Consider the following 20,756-nt stretch of genomic DNA (forward strand, 5'->3'; position numbering starts at 1 on the left):
GTGGGATAATTTGGGCTCAAGATTGTTGCTTTGCTAACATCACTTAGCATGTTGACCTCAACATTCAAAGACAATCTCATTTTCTGATATCATTTAAAGTTCTTGTGTGGGCATTCTCTAGATAAACTTCTTTTATCTATAGCCTGCATGTATTGATGAGTGTAATCTCGTCGAAATTTTCACTTGTTGAAATTTCTTTCTTTAAAGTTCAACGAGTTTATCTTGTTGTGTTCGGATTAAGGAAATTTGGATTTTTTCTTTGTTGGCATTTCTTTCTCTAGTTCCGTACTTTAGGTGATTTATACAATCAACTTGATGGTATACGGATGGACATATGGACTCATCGTCGCGAGACATTGATGACTTTCTATGTTGATATGGGTAACTCGGGATGCCGATAATTCCATGTGCAGATGTGGGTACGTCGGGGCACCGATGAATCCTTGGTTCCTACTATTATAATGCCATGTTTTCCTACTTTATTTCAAATGGTTACAACGAGGAAACTACTTTGAGTATGAGTTCCTTTGATCATCCGCAGTCTGATGGAAAAATAGAGTGTATGAATGAGATTGTAGAGGATATGCTTCGTGCATATGTCTCTGGAAAAGCATCAAATTGGAAAAAATATCTTCCAATGATGGAATTTGCCTATAACAGTTTTAAATATACATCTATTGGTTTTAGTCCGTTCATGCTTCTATATGGGTATCAACCCGGGGCACCTATTGATGTCGGTCTTAAGGACATCGAGCTTGATGCATTGAGGGATTTCTTGCATGATGTGCAGGAAATGCTGATCGAAGCTCGGGATTCTATCAGGAGTGCTCGGGATTCTATCAAGAGTGCTCAGGACAGGACACGATCAACTTGGTCTTTTAAACCAGGAGCGTTGGTTTATTTAAAAGTTTCTAAAGATTCTCAGACTTTGTCAATGGAAAAATGCTCGAATTTATCTCGTAGATATTGTGGTCCATTTAGATTTATACATCGGATTGGCACGGTTGCGTATGAACTTAAACTACCTCCACATGTTAGATCTAGTTCATTCAATCTTTTATATTAATAGATTGAAAGGAAATCTGGGAGGTGAGGATAAGATAGTTACTCCTCAAGAACTTGTTGAAGTTAAAGATTTATCCTATGTTCCACAAGAACCTGATAAGGTACTTGAATTCAGGGAAAAGAAACTTTGTAGTTGACTAATCTCTAAGGTTAAATTTAGGTGGAAAGATAGGGAAATAGAGGATTCAACTTGGGAGTCAGTTGAGATTGTTCAGTATAGTTCTCCTTCTTTTCATTGCAAGAGTGCAATGTTTTGAGAGAGGGGAAGTATGTTATATACACATTATGTGTGCATATACTAGGACGCTAACCCACATTAGGCTTGTGAGCATGGGAGCATGGGAACAAGCTCTAGTGGAGCATGGGTTAGGACACTAACCTTAAGGGTTAAGGTTAGGGTCAGGCATCTAAGGGTCACACATGGGAAATGGAGAGTCAAGAGCCACTTGAGGGCCCTCCTATATAATAAGGGCATAGGGCACACTCAAAGGGGACTGGGCTAGGTTATGATATGATGTTCTCTTGTATAGAGGATTATACCTACTCACCTACCATTTCACACTATAGCTACATGCTATTGGATTGGAGTTATACCTCTTGATGGTATGGGGCATCAAGGTAAAGGTATGATGTACTTCATTATAATTCATGTGTGCATCCCTTGGGCTCGGGGTTGGTCGGGTGGATGAGTTTATGCCTGATTTATGCATGTTTATGCATAAAAATTATCTAGAGAGATCTTAGGGTTTTAACAAATAAGCACTATTATCTATTAGATTAGTTGGAAGTAGAAGGTTAATTGTCATATCCAAGGCATTACCCATTAGATTAGTTAGAAGTAGAAGGTTAAGTGTCATATCTAAGGTATTGCCTCTTTTTTTCATGGGATCTCAAGAAGAAAGGATTTTCCTCTTATTCAAACACTTAGATCTCAAGAAGATTTAATTATAATTTAATTCATGAAAGATTATTGGTAATATTGCTAACCCTTGCTCATAAATGGTTTTGGAACTCACATCTAGGGGGTTGATTGATTATCAATAAGCATCTAGCCTTACCATTGATGATTATCAAAAAGAAGAAAAGGTATTAAGTAATGAAGGGGTTACTAATCATGTTTTTCTTTTTAATACCAAATCCAACCATGCTTAGGGAATAATCACATGCTAGCTTTAAGTTAATTCAAGTATTTTAATCTAGGATCTTATAGATGAGATTGAGTGATATTTACTTTTTCTAAGAACCGTGGTCTAAGTAGAGTATGGTTAAGAGTATAAGTGATCTAACAATTTTATAATGTAGTCTCTTTCTTCCATCTTCCAAGCTTGAAGGTTAACTAGGTGGAAGATCCCTGCCCCCTCCGCGCAACGAAATCTGGGTTGATAGCAACAGAAGTAGCACTTCTTGCGCAAGGCAGAGCCTCTCACTCGAGGCCTCACCCATGGATATCTGGACAAGAGACTAATCCCTCAGTTCTTCCAAAACCAAACCCGGAGAAAACTTCCCTTGCCTAGAAAGCACGGGCGATTCCTCTAGGATATTTTTATTCTAACGTAGTCAAGAGCCTTAACTAACCAAACTGATCCGACCAAACTCGTAAGTCACATGATCAGATCAAGGAAAAGGCTTGCACTTAGATCATAGAGACCAACGCTTTTTTCCTCATCGAGAGGCATAGCCGTTGATTCTTTTCCATAGAACAAAGACTATTCGAGATTTACTTCATCTATCGTACCATAATAGAATTGAGTCTCATTTTAGGGATCCATCAGTCCAGCCTATGGGTTAGCCAACCGCCCAACCACTGTAGTGATAGGATCCATTTAGGAATTTGGTTATGTTTTGCCTCGAGTACCAGGGAAAAGAGTTCCCAGGCCTCCTAGCCGGTGCTTCAAGCAAACTTCAAGATAGTCACACCACTTACACACCCAATATGAAATCAACTATTTTACAGATTCAGCTGTCTTTAAAACAATCTTTTAATGAAACCATAGTATCATTGATCATAATCCTCCAAAATATCTAGCTGAATTCTAATTTTCAATCATTCCTTCATCGTTGTACCTATGGCATCATTCGCAACCAGAACGCTCACCACCTGTCCACTCAGGGGCCTTTTCAACAGTTCCTAGCTCATAGTACCCGAAAATTGTTGCCATATATATATAGGCAGTGATGTGTGTGAACACACTTAGGACCGCCGGGGCACTTTTTCCCTCTTTAGGAGGTTTTTTTCCCCGGCTTGTATATAAAACTGATCCGACCGAACCCGTAAGTCACATGATCAGATCAAGGAAAAGAATTGCACTTGGACCATAGAGACCAATGCTTTTTTCCTCATCAAGAGGCACAGCCATTTATTCTTTTCCATAGAATAAAGACTATCTGAGATTTACTTCATCTATCGTACCATAATAGAATTGAGTCTCATTTTAGGGATCCATTAGTCCAGTGCCTTACCCAATCTAGTCCCATGGGTTAACTAGCCGCTGTAGTGATAGGATCCATTTAGGAACTTGGTTATGTTTTGCCCCGGGTACCAGGGAAAAGAGTTCCCAGGCCCCCTAGCCGACGCTTCAAGCAAACTTCAAGATAGTCACACCACTTAAACACCCAATATGAAATTGCCTATTTCACAGATTCAGTTGTCTTTAAAACAATCTTTTAATGAAACCATAGTATCATTGATCATAATCCTCCAAAATATCCGGTTGAATTCCAATCATTCCTTCATCGGTGTACCTATGGCATCATTGGCAGCCAGAACGCTCACCACCTGTCCACTCAGGGGCCTTTTCAATAGTTCCCAGCTCATAGTACCTGGAAATATATTCACTTATAAAAATCGAGATGGACTCTCCCTTGAAGATCATCAAGATCAACCAACAGATCCATATAAAAGAGCCATGGACTCATCCGTAGGACCAGCAACAAGGACAATCAACCAGATCCATCTCCGAGTTCAGAAAACAACTCTAACTCCTTGTTCCATTTTCTTCCTCGATGCACGTGTGGGTATCTTCCGCAACCCAAAGCCTCAGCACCGTATGGTCAGCACCCTCTAGGCTCCCTCACACAGGTCACCTAGCGCTTCACTCATAGGCTGCTTCCTTGGTCCCTCATCCATCGTACCGGAAGCTCACCATTTAAATCGAACCGAGGCTGGTCGACCTTGCTACGCGAGACGTCCTCCGCGTCAGCTGTTGCAACTTTATCACTTAGGTCTCCATGACCTCATTCACAAGATGGTCAAAATTCTTCCCTAGCATTCTTGACATAAAACACTCATTTAAAAACAGGTCATAAAAATATAGTTTCTAATGAACTCTCATCTTTCCACATTGTCCCACATCATTTCTCATTATTCCACATTCTTCTCTACATCAATTCACATTGCTTAATCCACATCCAATCATATGTATTCCCATCGTCCTTCATCCATTCTCATTTAGTCACATCATATTACATCTCATCACATCTATCCTCATCACATCTCATCCATTCACATCTACCCATATCCATATCACATTACATCACATCCATTCACATTGCATCTCATCCATTCACATCTATCCCGAATTCACATCACATCTCATTCATTCACATCACATCACATCTCATCCATTCACATCTTTCTCGATTCACATCTCATTCATTCACATCTATCCCTATTCACATCACATCACATCACATCTCATTCATTTACATCTATTTACATCACATCCATTTCACATCACACCTCATCCATTCACAACTATTTACATCACATCACATGTCATCCATTCACATTTCATCGCATCCATTCACATCCATCTCATTCATTACATCCACATCACATCACATACATCCCATCCATATTATATCACATCCACATCTCATTCTCATCCATTTACATCACATCACATCCTTTCACATATCATCACATCTCAATCTCATCTCATCACATTCACATTCACATCCACATCCATTTACATCACATCCACATCCACATCCACATCCATTTACATCACATCACATCCCATCCACATCTCATCACATCTGCATCCATTTACATCACATCACATCCCATCCACATCTCTTCACATCCACATCCATTTACATCACATTCACATCGCATTCACACCGTAATCACATTTAGTAGCTTTTTCTACTTCGATACCGATGATGGGACTTTTTCTAAATTTCTGCCAATTGCTTGGCCTAGTTAAAGGTACTTTTTCTCGACGGATATTTTCACATTCTTTCTCAAATTTCTCAAGTGAAATATATTCAATATTCTTCTTTTAAGTGGGATTTACAAAAATCAATTCTACCCATATTTTCCAATAATGCTCAAAATTCCACTTTTGATAAATACTCATAATTTAAATTATGCTAAAAATTTCTCTCTTTTCATTTAATTTCTTGGATCTCAAATATCACAGGAATTCCTCTTTTTGCATTTAAATGATTGAATTCCAAATGTCATGGGAATTCCTCTTTTATCGTAAAATAAATTTATCTAAATTTTATCTTTTCTTTAATAAAAATATCCATTATTTCAAATATGCCAAGAATTCTAATTTTACCATTTAAATGATTGAATTCCAAATGTCATGGGATTTTCTCTTTTATCATTTAAATTTTCTCATACATATAATAAATTTATCTAAAATTTCTCTTTAAATAAAAATATTCATTATTTTAATATACCAAAATTTCTCTTTTTTTATTTAATTACATGGATCTCCATTATCATGGGAATTTCTATTTTTGCATAAATATAAAATTACGAAAAATTTCTCTTTTCTTTAAGAAAATCATTCTTTTAGCATAGGATGACCAATCCTAGAATATGGCAGGAAGTCCTCTTTTCACATCATGCATAAAAATGAGCTATGTATTAATTTTTAAAAATTTTACCATAGCTTCGCTGCTATTACTGATAATTTTTAATATTTCTAGAAAGAATAAGACATTGTAATACAATTATGATAGAATACTATCCTTAGACTTAAATCTAATGTATGGAATTAAATCATAAGTTCACCATAATTTTCTTAGCATAAAAGCATAAAAAGCCATTTTCTTAACCTCTGGCTTAACAAGCTTAGAGATTGATTTTGAATTAAGAATTTATCAATGAGAAGCATTCATTTACTAAAGAATCAGTCATAGGAATGACTATTCTTTTGGGAGAGAGAGATATACATAAAAAGCATCCTAATTAAGCATAAAGATTAACTTTTTATGATTAATCATTATAATTCTTATAGAAAGCTTGATTTGAATTGAAAACAATTAATTTGAAACTTCTCAAGCTTGAGAGGGTTTGAGAAGTGAAATCTTTTGAGAAGTGAAATCTTTTGAGAATATTAATGAGAACCATGAAATTACTTCTTACCTCTAGATTTGGCTTGCTTCTTTATCTTAGAGGGAAGCCTCTAACCAATCAATTGGTTTAGTATGTTGAGAAGAAAGCTCCAAGGATTGTTGAAGAGAGAGAGAAGCTCCAATCTCTCCAAAAGTTGAGGATTTTTAAGGGATAATAGAAAATATCATTATTTTAAGTAATACTAGCATGGTATAGTTCACAGATTTTTTTACAAAGACTAAGGATTTATTTATAGGTGAGGGAGGCCACTAACCAAGTCCAACTAGGTTCTAGAATTTTCCAGGTTCAGTTTGACTCAATTTGGACAAGATTTGGATCAATCAGGCTCCCTTTTTTATTTGGTTTGATCCAAGAGAAAGGAGAGATAAAAATATCACAATTTTTTTGAATTAAAAACTCATCCACATGTGTGAATTAGGCGCCTACCTCAAGAGTTCCCCTCTCCTTACCAAGGTGTCAAAAATGCATCATTATTCCAAAATATCTCATTTTTTTAGTAATATCTCATAGTTTTTAACTAATAAACCTTGTACTCAGTCAACTCTTCATCTTATGTGAGCATTTACTCATTTTTGGGTATTTTCTTTTATTCTTTGAATGTATCACATCCAAACACTTGGATTAATCCAATTGGCCCATTGGAACCTTAATTGGACCATAATCTAAAAGTTTCTGAAAATGTAGACCCTTAGGCTAAGGTCCTTTATACACATTTTTAATTAATTCCAAATGCATGTTGGAAAGTTCTTTTTGAATTTCTGTTTCATGGGAATCCTCTTTAGACACTAAGAGGATTTTTATATCCAAAGATATCTTAATTTAGGATTATATCTCTCTAGACTTTTTCTCTCTCTAGGCCAAAACAGGGTAAAACAAGATCTTTCTTCTATTTCAGAGAGGGGAATAATTACAAGAACAGAAGGGGAGGTTTTTACACCTTTACACCTCAAAAGCTGGAGGGGGAAATCTTACATCCTACCCCACTTAAAAAATGCGAGATATCTTAATTTAGGATTATCTCTCTCTAGACTTTTTCTCTCTCTAGGCCAAAACAAGGTAAAACAAGATCTTTCTTCTATTTCAGAGAGGGAAATAATTACAAGAACAGAAGGGGAGGTTTTTACACCTTTACACCTCAAAAGCTGGAGGGGAGAATCTTACATCCTATCCCACTTAAAAAATGCGAGATGTCCTCATCGCGCAGGTGGAGTATAATCTCTTTCATCTTCTTCTTCTTCAATCACTTCCAGCGTTATTGCCTTGGAAGTGGACGGCCGATTTGGGAACATCTCTCTTTGACTTCCCCTATGCTGAGGCGGAGGTCTGGCATTACTTTGGATTGAAACTTAGGGTTGGTTAGAGGGTCTACCTCTGGGATTTCCTTGATTTTGTGACGGAAAGGAACCTGATTAGTCTGGAAGGAAGGAGCTGGAGTTTGGAATCTTGGTCCCTGATTTCTGTGCCCCGAAAACCTTGATCCAAAAGGAGTTGGGCAATCCATACTGCGATGTCCAAATCCTTGACAGTTATAGGATTTCACTTCCTTGTTCAAGGGTGGAACTTCCAAAGTTGAATTCCATTCTCCAACTTTCCATATCTTGAGCTTGACCTTGTTGTCTCTTAGGCGATGGAAAGTTGGAATCACCTTCTGGAGCTAGAAATCTTTTGAAAGATGATGGTGCTGGCTTCAGCGAGACCTTGACATCAAAGGCCTTGGCAAAATCCTTTGCCATCCGCACTGCTCCGGCCATGGAAACTGGCTTGGCATTCTTCACTAGGATATTCTAAGGTTCGTTCAGTCCCCGAATGAACCTGGCCATCAGCTGTTTTTCATCCAGCGGGGGTGGCGAGCATTTGAGGAGGAGAGCGAACGCTTGGTGATACACTTCAATAGTTCTGCCCCCCTGGGTTAACTCTAAGAATTTGTTCATCTTGGTTTCCAAAAAGCCGAGAGGATAGAATCTCTTCCTTAGGTAAATTTTGAGATCATTCCATGTCTTGGTGTTCCGATCCAGACGGTTTGTCTCATAGTGGTTTCTCCATGCCACTCTAGCTGTTTCTACTATCTTCAGTCTTACAAGAGCCATTTCACTCTTCTCATTGTACTCAGTGACATCAAAGTATTCTTCCATTGCTTCAATCCACTTCTCCACAGCCTCGCCCAAGTTTTCCCCTTCACCCTTGAAAGGTCCAGGCTGTGATCTATGAAGAGTTTTATGAACATCCAAGTCGAGCTCTTCCTCATCGAGTTGGGGGTTATCATTCCTACCACAACGACCTCGATCCATGATCCTATCAATACATATACCAAAATTTCTCTTTTTCCATTTAATTACATAGATCTCCATTATCATGGAAATTCCTCTCTTTGCATAAAACTAAAATTACCAAAAATTTCTCTTTTCTTTAATTAATTATTTATGCATAAACACTAAAATATTATTTTCTATGAATGTGATGAAAATCATTCTTTTAGCATAGGATGACCAATCCTAGAATATGGTAGGAAGTCCTCTTTTCACATTATGCATAAAAATGAGCTATGTATTAATTTTTAAAAATTTTACCATAGCTTCGCAGCTATTACTGATAATTTTTAATATTTCTAAAAAGAATAAGACTTTGTAATACAATTATGTTAGAATACTATCCTTAGACTTAAATCTAATTTATGGAATTAAATCATAAGTTTACCATAATTTTATTAGCATAAAAGCATAAAAAGTCATTTTCTTAACCTCTAGCTTAATAAACTTAGAGATTGATTTTGAATTAAGAATTTATCAATGAGAAACATTCATTTGCTAAAGAATTAGTCATAGGAATGACTATTCTTTTGGGAGAGAGAGAGATACATAAAAAGCATCCTAATTAAGCATAAAGATTAACTTTTTGTGATTAATCATTAGAATTCTTATAGAAAGCTTGATTTTCATTGAAAACAATTAATTTGAAACTTCTCAAGCTTGAGAGGGGTTGAGAAGTGAAATCTTTTGAGAATATTAATGAAAACCATGAAATGACTTCTTATCTCTAGATTTGGTTCTTCTTTATCTTAGAAGGAAGCCCCCAACCAATCAATTGGTTTAGTATGTTGAGAAGAAAGCTCCAAGGATTGTTGAAGAGAGAGAGAAGCTCCAATCTCTCCAAAAGTTGAGGATTTTTAAGGGATAATAGAAAATATCATTATTTTAATGTAATACTGGCATGGTATAGTTCATAGATTTTTTTACAAAAGACTAAGGATTTATTTATAGGTGAGGGAGGCCACTAACCAAGTCCAACTAGGTTCGAGAATTTTTGAGGTTCAGTTTGACTCAATTTGGACAAGATTTGGATCAGTTTGGCTCCCTTTTATATTTGGTGTGATCTAAGAGAGAGGAGAGATAAAAATATCACAATTTTTTTGAATTAAAAACTCATCCACATGTGTGAATTAGACACCTACCTCAAGAGTCTCCCTCTCCTTACCAAGGTGTCAAAAATGCACCATTATTCTAAAATATCTCATTTTTTAGTAATATCTCATAGTTTTTAACTAATAAACCTTATACTCAGTGGCACCTCAAATGCTGGAGGGAGGAATCTTACATCCTACCCCACTTAAAAAACGCGAGATGTCCTCATCTCGCAGGGGGAGTATAATCTCTTTCATCTTCTTCTTCTTCAATCACTTCCAGTGTTACTGCCTTGGAAATGGACGGCCGATCTGGGAACATCTCTCTTTGACTTCCCCTATTCTGAGGCGCGAAGGTCTGGCATTACTTTGGATTAAAACTGAGGGTTGGTTAGAGGGTCTACCTCTGGGATTTCCTTGATTTTGTGACGGAAAGGAACCTGATTACTCTAGAAGGAAGGAGCTAGAGTCTGGAATCTTGGTCCTTGATTTCCCTGCCCTGAAAACCTTGATCCAAAAGGAGTTGGGCAATCCATATTGCAATGTCCAAATCCTTGGCAGTTATAGCATTTCACTTCCTTATTTAAGGGTGGAACTTCTTAAGTTGAATTCTAGGGGATTGAGTTCTGGGAAAAGGACCTTTCTTCCATTCTAGAACTTTCCATATCGTGAGCTTGACCTTGTTGTCTCTTAGGCAGTGGAAAGTTGGAATCACCTTCTAGAGCTAGAAATCTTTTAAAAGATGATGGTGCTGGCTTCGGCGGGACCTTGACATCAAAGGCCTTGGCGAAATCCTTCGCCATCCGCACTATGGAAACTAGCTTGGCATTCTTCACTAGGATATTCAAAGGTTCATTCAGCCCCCTGGCCATCAGCTGTTCTTCAAAGGTGGCGAGTATTTGAGGAGGAGAGCAAATGCTTGGTGATACACTTCAATAGTTCTGCTCCCCTGGGTTAACTCTAAGAATTCGTTCATCTTGGTTTCCAAAAAGTTAACTAGGGAAAGGTTTATTTTCCTTACAAATTCTTTAAGGTTAACGAGGGAAAGGTTTGTTTTACTTACAAATTATTGAAGTGAGTTATTCAATGTTTTGCATATTTTCATGTAAGCTAGACTTGGGTAGAAAATGCAACCACAGCTCTATGTCAAGTGATTCATGGGATTAATTCATTTTTTGAAATATGATATCATTTTATTAAAAAATCCAATTTCTTTTTTTTTCAAGAAAAGAGTAAATAGGATACCTTAGCTTATTTCATATGCTTGAATCAAGCTCGTCTAATTTCATAAATAAATTGTGATTGGTTCAAATCTCTTGAAGTAACGTAGTTCGTAAATTGTGATTGGTTCAAATCGCTTGAAGTAACGTAGTTCATAAATTTAACTCAAGTTGTTACCCATGAATGATTTCTTATTCTTGAGTACAATGTAATGGTCAACCATAGATGAGAACTAATGCTTAGAATAGCCCAAGGTGTGAATACTACTAAGGTACCTATAGTGTTAGAATTGTGAAATGAGTATATGCAAGAAAACAGTGGTAGTGAGATTTTATTGATGCTTGCTAGTAATCTAAGGTAACTACTATTAAGGTACCTAGAGTGTTAGAAGTGAGAAATGAGACCAGCGAAGCCTAAGGACTCACCCTAAGAAATGAGTATATGCAAGAAAACAAAAGTAGTGAGCTTTTACTGATGCTTGCTAGGAATCTAAGGTAACTACTACTAAGGCACCTAGAGTTACGAAGTGAGAAATGGTATATGTAAGAAATAGAGGTAGTGAGTTTTTATTGATGTTTGCGGAGTAATCTAAGGTGAGAACTGAGAGTGCTTTTGATGTCTCTTTGAGCACCCATATTTGCCTATGCTTTAAGCTCACTCAAAACTCTCTAAAGTGATCTAAAGAGCACTCTAATAGCAAATAGAAGTGTTCTAGGTACTACTTTTTGCATGTTCTCCCTTGAATTGGTTGAGGTAATCGTTTATACCGGCCTAAATTTTTTGACATTTCCTTAAGTATCTATAGTAGTCATCATCATAAGAAAGATTCCATAAAGTATTAAGAAGGTTCTCGACTATGTTATATGAGTTTAAAGTACTTTGTAGGTATAGGGAAGTCCTATGCTTACTTACGATATTCCATATTCTTTATGAGACAATAAGGGTACACTTAGGTATGCAAAATTGTTGATATGAATTGTGTTCATGAGGAAGAATGATTTCTAAGAATAATGTTCATCCTTGGGAGAAATCCAAGCTAAGTGACTCCTTAAGTTATGAAGAAGGATAAGGTGGGATTGAGGATTTCTAGAAGAACTTAATCAGTTTGGCTTATAAGGCTATCTGACGAAATTGTTTCATCAAACCAAGAATGAGGTTTCCCATGAGAAACCTCAAAGAACTATGATGAGTTCAAAATTGGATCGTAGCTTGACCCCTTCGTACTTGAAATTCTAGAAAATTTTTATCAAGAAAATATGAATTACAATTAAGTGATCTGTGTTGGGTTTACACCGTTAATGGAAATGTTCATGTAATAAAAGTCCTGTTAGGTTACTTTGGTCATCCATGTGACCGAGATTGTGTAACCAATAGGCCCTAGGTGTTAGGTGTGACTTTAAGGGTCTATTTAGACCATATTTTAATAAGGAGTACTCTGGGACACTGGATGTTTGCCAAGTGTCACCGTTAGAGTAGATCCTAGATTAGGTTAGTGTTTTTGTTGTACTTAGGTTTCTCTTTGTACTTTTGGAGTATCATTGTTGTGGTACACTCTTGCAATCTGAGTTCCTGCTACAGCACCACTGTTGTGGCTGCTCCTGCTCCTGCCTCTTGCTCTCCTGCTCTATGCATGCTCTGTGGTGAATGTCTCTCTCCCTCTCATCTCTCCTATGCTCTATTGATCCAACATTTGGTATCAGAGCCTTGTCTCTGTGGAGGAGAGATTCTGCTGAGAGGTCTTGTTGAAGAGAGCTCACCTGTGCATGCTCCTGTTCACGAGCAGCTGAAGGCGGTCTTGTGTCGCCATCGCTTGGAGCTCCTGAAGCGCACTCTGCTGAAGTAGAGAAGTCAGTTCGTGCATCAAGTTAGAGACAGTCCGAGTCACGTTAGTTTGAAGAAGGAGCGGCTGGTCAATATCAGAAGGCAGTAGGGCGGAATTCTTCAAGAGTTAGTCAGGGACAAGCGTGAAGAGGCAACGGACCAGGCAGTTAGTAAGGCGGCAACGAATCAGTAAAGTCGAATCACTGCAGATTTCAGTATATTGAGAAAGTTGGCATTTTCAGCAAGCAGAGACTCTTGTTTCCGTGGCAGAGTGTTTACCAAACAATCTTGAGCATTTGGCATTTGCAGTGTATTGCACTAAGTACTGTCGTGGACAGTTCTTTTTGTCTAGTGCAAGTGTGACAGTTTTGCATTTTACTGTCCTTTTGACCTGCATTTCATGCTCTTGTGTACCAGCTGCAAGTACGTGGTACTTGCTTGATTCAGCGGTACATTTTGAAGATTCTGACAAGCTAGTGAGCTTGTATAATTGCTACAAGTAGAAATACTTGTTCTGGTTGGCAATTTTTGATTTAGTTATGCTAGTTTGGAGTTCTCACTCAGGAGAGCCCAATTCTGTTTCTTACTAGCATATTTTGTACTTTGATACTTTTCAGCTCGTGGAGCTTCTATGTTTGTAAGTATCATGGTCATATCATAGCTTTCATGCTATCTGTACTTGCTGCAAGTCTATTGTTATTTATTGCAGGCAGTACTTTGTAATCTCTCTTTGTCACTGGACAGTGCTATAGCGTTGAGCTATTTTGTTGAGCACTTGTATCTTTTTGTCCAGTTGAGAGTTTTTGTACCGTCACTTGTACCTGCTTTCTACATTTCCTTTTTGGCAGTTGTTGTACATCTTTGTGATCATGGCAAGAGAATCAGAGGGATTGGGAGCTTTGTTCAAACTATTCTCTCTGGAGCTTCATTTTCTGAGGATCGGTTGGATGGCTCAAACTATTCTCTCTGGAGCTTCATGGTAAAGAATGTCATGGTAGCAAAGGGCCTTTGGGAGTTTGTCTCGGGCGATGAGCCTAGACCTCCTACCCCTCATCCGGCTGCCCCTGCTACTCCGCCCAGGACAGCACCTCCACCAGTTGTTGCAGCTACAGTGGTAGTCCCGACAGAAGACCAACGTAAGTGGGATCGTAGGGATGCACAGGCTATGTCTGTGATTGCCCTAGCGGTCAAGAGGTCTATACTGCCACACATCCGTTCCTGCAAGACATCGAAGGCCGCATGGGATGCATTGGAGAAGATGTACCAGGTAAAGAACACCGCCAGGGTGTTGTATTTGAGGAATCAGCTTTCACAGCTGAAGATGCAGGAGGGTGACCACATTTCAGATCACCTCACACTGGTGAAGGATCTCCGTGAGCAGTTGCTCAACATAGACGAGGTCATTGATGATGGACAGCTTGTATCCATCACCTTGAACTCGCTCTCATCATCTTATCTCACATTTGTCACATCCTTGAGCATATCCCTGCGGGGGTCTGTTATTTCTTTTGAGGATCTTGTGGGATTGCTCTTGCAGGAAGAGCAAACCAGGAAGAATTTTGAAGCTTCATCCAGTTCATCCGAGCAGGCATTCTTGTCAGATGGGAAGAGGAGGTGGCAGAAGAAGCAATCGGCTTCTAGTTTCCGTAGTCAGTCGACTACAAGGTCCGATTCTCAGGATTCTTCGGTTCAGCCACGTAAGAAGGGAAAGTGCCACTATTGTCATAAATACGGGCACTTCATCAACGAATGCAAGAAGCGCCTCGCCAAAGAGAACAACAGAAATTCAGGTAACATTGTTTCTGTTGAGGATGGGAGTGTGGAAACAAACAATGCTTCTACAAGTGAAGAGAAAGATTGGGTCTTCCTGGTCACACATGATGGCTTTGAGCATTCTTTTGTTGACTCACATATGCGCAGGAATTTTCCATCCTGCAATCCTTTGTTTATAGCAGCCTATCCATGTCATCATCATGCTTTTTCAGTTTCAGATCTTGAACCAATCTCTTGGTTCCTTGACAGTGGTGCCACCCGGCATATGACATCGCGGGTGGATGCTTTTTATGATCTGCAATCTTGTGATGATAACAGGAGAGTTTTTGAGGGGAGTGGTACTTCACTACAAGTTTGTGGTGTTGGTTCTATACCACTTACACTATCCAGCGGCGAGCAGAGACTACTTCATGGTGTACTCTATGTTCCGCACATGGAGACTTCTCTCATCTCCGTCTCATCACTTGTGGACCTCGGTATGACGGTGGAGTTTTCGCAGCGAAGGTGTCTTGTGAGAGACTCTTCACGTTCTCACACCATTATTGCCACAAGTTCTCGTCATGGTGGTTTGTATAGGCTGGATTTTACAGCAAGACATGTGTCATCATGTCTTCTCTGTTTGGATGCCTCTCCTATTTTGTATTTGGCTACTATTTGGATTGCGACATTCCTGTATTGTTTGTACGCAAGGATACTTGAAGGTTTCTTTGTAAATTCTGCTTTGGGACAGCCATATGCATTGTACTTTATGGGCTGTACTTTCAGATGTTGCAGCAGAATTTTGGCACCAGTTCATAGCTCGTGGGGAGCTACATTCAATGTGCAGCGGGTAGAATATTTTGTAGAAGATTCTCCTCATGAGATCTTCATGTTTTCCTGCACATTGTTTGCTGATTTTTCTTGTGATTTGCAGCAGCAAATCAACCGGAGACAAATGGCTACTTGGGTGCATTTATTTCCTTATGAATGGTATTCTTTTTGGCGGATTCTGGCGGGCATTCCTTGGCTGTCATTGCTGTTTTTTGACAGCAGCCTGCCTTCATTTTTGGATGACCATTCATTGGCTACTCTTGGCGTTTTGCACCCGACCCATTCGAGTCTTTGTTTCAGCAATTTGTACTTTGGTTTACCTGTGGATCTCCGACAGGTTCTGATCATCACTTCATTGGAAGTGGATGATGTTTTCAACCCAGGGATCATGGTATTTTTTGACGGGTTTCTCCATATGCATTCCGTACATCAAGCATGTTTGAGCTTGACTTGCATTTTGGTGGAGGAGCCATGTACACACTTTGATGATCTCCTGGCGGTTCGTATCATGTTCAGCCCGGTTACTTTTCGTGAAGCCGTGGAGTTCATACTTTCTTGTACGCAGGGCACACCGACATTTTGTCTTCTTGGTGCCGCAGCGGCTATGGCTTCACTACTTGGCTTTCCAGATCCAGGGGGGGGCTGATGTTACATGACACTTTGTATTTACTTTTGTTTTTGTTTTCACATTTCCATTAAGGGGGGGTTTGTTGGGTTTACACCGTTAATGGAAATGTTCATGTAATAAAAGTCCTGTTAGGTTACTTTGGTCATCCATGTGACCGAGATTGTGTAACCAATAGGCCCTAGGTGTTAGGTGTGACTTTAAGGGTCTATTTAGACCATATTTTAATAAGGAGTACTCTGGGACACTGGATGTTTGCCAAGTGTCACCGTTAGAGTAGATCCTAGATTAGGTTAGTGTTTTTGTTGTACTTAGGTTTCTCTTTGTACTTTTGGAGTATCATTGTTGTGGTACACTCTTGCAATCTGAGTTCCTGCTACAGCACCACTGTTGTGGCTGCTCCTGCTCCTGCCTCTTGCTCTCCTGCTCTATGCATGCTCTGTGGTGAATGTCTCTCTCCCTCTCATCTCTCCTATGCTCTATTGATCCAACAATCTGGTTAATGATATTATTTGATAAAAGAATTGTCCTTCCATGGTTGATGAGAAAAGGGAATGAATGATACAATCGGTGGGGCTACAGAGGCCATCTATGTGATACATTATAGGGGATCCCATTATATATTAACCAGTGCACTGGTGTGGCGAAAAGCCATGTGAATTGTCATCACATGGGTTCATCTTGAGTGGGGCTAATGTGGATGTGCCAACTTCCAAGGCTATGACCCTCCTTAGTAAGGTTGTGATCCCAACACAACTGAGTGATGGAACATCAAAGCGGCCTCATGGTGGGTGTACTATGTATGCTCTCTAAGGCCTGGCTAGTGGAAGTGCCTTGAGGTAGATAGGCTCGCGTGGAACTTGATGACCTCAAGTGTGTTATGCAGGAGATTGATTCCCTCCATCTAGGCTAGACCCATGTGAAGTCATGTGTAAGATTTTAATACTTACCTATAAACTAAGCTTGAAGACTTTATATGAACATTAGCCTATTTCCTCCTTTTGTAACTATTAGCCTCCTCAGTTTTAAAAGCGTGAGCTTTTTTCTTCACAGTTGAGAGCTTTGGCCAACTCCAAGCTTTGCAAGCCCTCTCCTACTCCAAACCACCCAAGGTAAAGCTCTAAATGGATTCTTCTGGCATTGCTATACTCTTCATGTATTAATCATGGTTTAATCAAGTGATTAGCTTTCTTAAATTTTTCTTTAAAAAACTCATCAAGAGGCTTCAAATCCTTATTTTTGTAATCTTGGCTTCTAATATGGTTTGATTGCTTTGTTCCCTTCCCTTCGGATTAAAAACCATGTTTCTAGCCCACGAATTTTTTCAAGTATTTTTTCAAGAAGGTGAAAATTACTATTGCTTAAGTGTCGATTTCTTGTGCCCATAGTGATGTTTATGCTTACAATAGACTAGGAAAATTACTAGTGCAATCAGTATGTGCCTATGCGATGCAATTTTTTAAAAAACATTTGCTCTTGGGGTAAAACTTAGTGCCAACTTTTGAGGAGCTTGAGGGGTTTAGTTGTGATGAACTTGGGTAAGCCTCTTTGATTGTTTATAAGCTAGGTTGGTTTATGTATAGTTCAAGTATGGTTCAAATGCAAGTAGTAGAGTCCCAAATGTATGGATTGAAGCTTCCAAAAGCGGCTAAAATATGAATTTTTCATGCTTGTCTGTTAAGTGGAATTAATTAGAAGAAGACTTGTGGGTTAAGGCTTTGTATATGATGCATTAGATAGAAGAGAAAAAAATGTTCTTTATCTTCTTTTTATTGCTTAGGTAAAGATCATAGTTTTCATCAAAGTAATTTTTTATTGAAAAGTATTAAGGCTAATTAAGCTTGTTTAAGGTATGCCTAGTTGTGCTAATAAATACTATTACCCATTGGATTAGTTGAAAGTAGAAGGTAAAGTGTCTTATCCTAGGCATTTCCTCTTTTTTTTTTCATGGGGTCTCAAGAAGAAAGGATTTGCCTCTTATTGAAAACACTTAGATCTCAAGAAGATCCAACCATAACTTAATTAGTGAAAGATTATTGGCCATATTGCTAACCCATGCTCACAAATGGTTTTAGAACTCACATCTAGGGTTGATTTATCCTCAATAACATTTGATTCACATCTAGCCTTACCATTGATGATTATAAAGTAGAAAAGGTATTAAAGTAATGAAGGGGTCACTAATCATGTTTCCTTTTAATATCTAATCCAACCATGCTTAGGGAATGATCACATGCTAGATTTAAGTTTATTCAAGTATTTCAGAGACTAGGATCTTGTAGAGGAGATTATGTGATATTTACTTCTTCTAAAGAACCATGGGCTAAGAAGAGTAAGGTTAAGAGTATCAATGATGTGATGGTTTTGTAAAAGAAATGTGAAATGGTCTCTTTCTTTCCTCTTCTAAGATTGAAGGTTTACTTATGATGCTTGAGGCGAGCTATTTAATGTTTTGCATAGCTTATATAAGTTAGACTTGGGTAAAAAATGCAATCAAATCACTTAGGTCAAGTGATTCATGGGATTAATTCATTTCTTGAATTATGAGATCATTTATAAAAAAATCTAACGTATTTTTTTTAAAGAAAAGAGGAAATAGGATACCTTAGCTTATTGCTTATGCTTGAAGGAAGCTCATCTAATTTCATAAATAAATTATTATTTGTTTAAATATCTTGAAGTAACCTAGTTTGTAAATTTAACTCAAGTTCTTATCCATGAACAATTGCTTATTCTTGAGTACAATGTAATAAACAACCATAGATGATAACTAATGCTTATAATAACCCGTGTTAATGCTATATGTTATTTTCTTCCTTTGATATTCTAAGCTAGTCAACATCTACCTAGGGCATTGAGCGATGACTTCATTATCATTACTGGGTTAGGTGGATCCCTTATTATCATTAATCTTTGTCATTGAATAAATGAAGAAAAAAGTTCATAACATGTGCAATTCTTTCTTATCCTAGTTCACCCATACACTAGAAAAAGCTTTAAAATTAAGCGTGTAATGAAGGAAATAGACATCTTGCAAAGCATTTCAAATGAGGATTGAGTCTTGCCTAGTGATGAAAGCACTTCAAATTTATAAGGAAGTGATTGGTCACGCAAGCCTTGGAAATGTGATGTTGTTCTTGCAAGCATGGTAAATAAAGAGGTTAGTCCTAGCATAGCAAAGCCTAAGGACTCAACCTAAGAAATGAGTATATGTAGGAAAACAAAGGTAGTATGCTTTTATTGCTTGCTAATAATCTAAGGTACTTGCTAGTAATATAATTGCTAGTATGCTTTTATTGCTTGCTAATAATCTAAGGTAATTGCTAGTAACTAAGGTACCTAGAGTGTTAGAAGTGAGAATGAGAGTGCTTTTAATGTCTCATTGAACACCCATATTTACCTATGCTTTAAGCACGCTTAAAACTCTCTAAAGCACTCTATATAACACTCTAATAGCAAATAAAAGTATTACAGGTACTACCATTTAGTCCAACTTAGCATGTTCTACATATCCTTAAGTAGCTATAGTAGTCATCCTCATGAGAAAGATGCCATAAAGTAATAAGAAGATTCTTGGCTATGTTATATGAGTTTAAAGTATTTTCTAGGTATAGGGAAGTCCTATGCTTGCTTGTGCTATTCCCTATTCTTTATGAGATAATAAGGGTACACTTAAGAAGGCAAACTTATTTATATGAATTGTGTTCATGAGGAAATGGAGGCACCATTAGGAAAAATTTGTATAAAAAAAGGGCCGTCTAAGGGGTTTCTCTCTCTTCCACATAGATAAGAGAAAGATAAAAGGTAAAATTAAGAAACTAGCTCTCTCCCTTTAGTACTCTTTGGGATCACTTTTTACTAATATTATAATAAATTCATTAAAAATTTTATTGTTATTATGTACTATAACCAAGTCAGGGGTGAATTTTACCTTCTGATGCTCTGTGCCGGATTTAAACAATTATGTACTCTAGCTTAGTATTTTAATTTTTTGTTAATTTGAGAAATTTCATGCATATTCTTAGATTATAAGGTTTATTTTCAATAATTTGATGTTTTTGTTTGGTATTTTGTAATACTATTAACTTCGTAATATGAATATCTATTTTCCCTCCTTTCTCTGTGGGTAGCTCTCTCTCTCTCTCTTTTCCCTCTGTTCTCACACTAATTGTGATAGATATTCCCATTTGTGTGGTAGAGACTAGGGTGAGAAAAAAGGATTAAAGATTTAGAAGTGTGTGTTGGCTTTCTGGTGCCACAGAATTGGAACCAAAAAACCATCTTACTCTTTATTTTCTTGTCACACTACAAGTTCAGAGAAGAACAAAACTATGGAGGGTCAGTATTCTTTATTTTTTAAATCTTATAGATTCTAATGTTGTTTATTTGAAGTATTTAATACAATATTTTATTTAATGATATGTAATATTAATGCTTTTATCAATGTTTTAAGATAAACATTATATTTTTAAAGTTTAATTAATGGTTTTGATTAGTGTACCTAATTTTGAGTCAATGTTGTTATGAATTACTTATGTATATGGATGATTTTAATGGAGTTATAGGATACACAAAGGTAAGAAAAGAGTTAGGCCTGGTTAACCTTGAGGTGGACGAGCTCACTTGGAATTTGATGATCTCAAGCATATTACGAGGGAGATTGATGGTGT

The 20,756-nt window shown here is 37.7% G+C and overlaps 1 protein-coding gene across 1 annotated transcript; it reads left to right on the top strand.

The window, feature by feature from the left end:
• Window positions 1–12,112: 12,112 nt before the first annotated feature.
• LOC147640778 (uncharacterized) lies at window positions 12,113–16,107 on the top strand. The gene is made up of 3 exons (XM_086810972.1): window positions 12,113–12,127; window positions 13,121–13,354; window positions 13,588–16,107. Exons 1-3 carry the CDS (start codon window positions 12,113–12,115, stop codon window positions 16,105–16,107), a joined length of 2,769 nt encoding a protein of 922 aa, XP_086667098.1.
• Window positions 16,108–20,756: the final 4,649 nt, after the last annotated feature.

This window comes from Cibotium barometz, chromosome 2 (genome assembly GCF_041138505.1).
Source record: "Cibotium barometz isolate CiBa-2024 chromosome 2, ASM4113850v1, whole genome shotgun sequence".
In the NCBI taxonomy this organism is placed as follows: domain Eukaryota; kingdom Viridiplantae; phylum Streptophyta; class Polypodiopsida; order Cyatheales; family Cibotiaceae; genus Cibotium; species Cibotium barometz.

Coding starts and splice junctions, on each gene's coding strand:
- LOC147640778 (XM_086810972.1), top strand. Junction 13,355..13,587: donor TTGAAGATTCTGACAAGCTA/GTGAGCTTGTAT, acceptor TATTTATTGCAG/GCAGTACTTTGTAATCTCTC.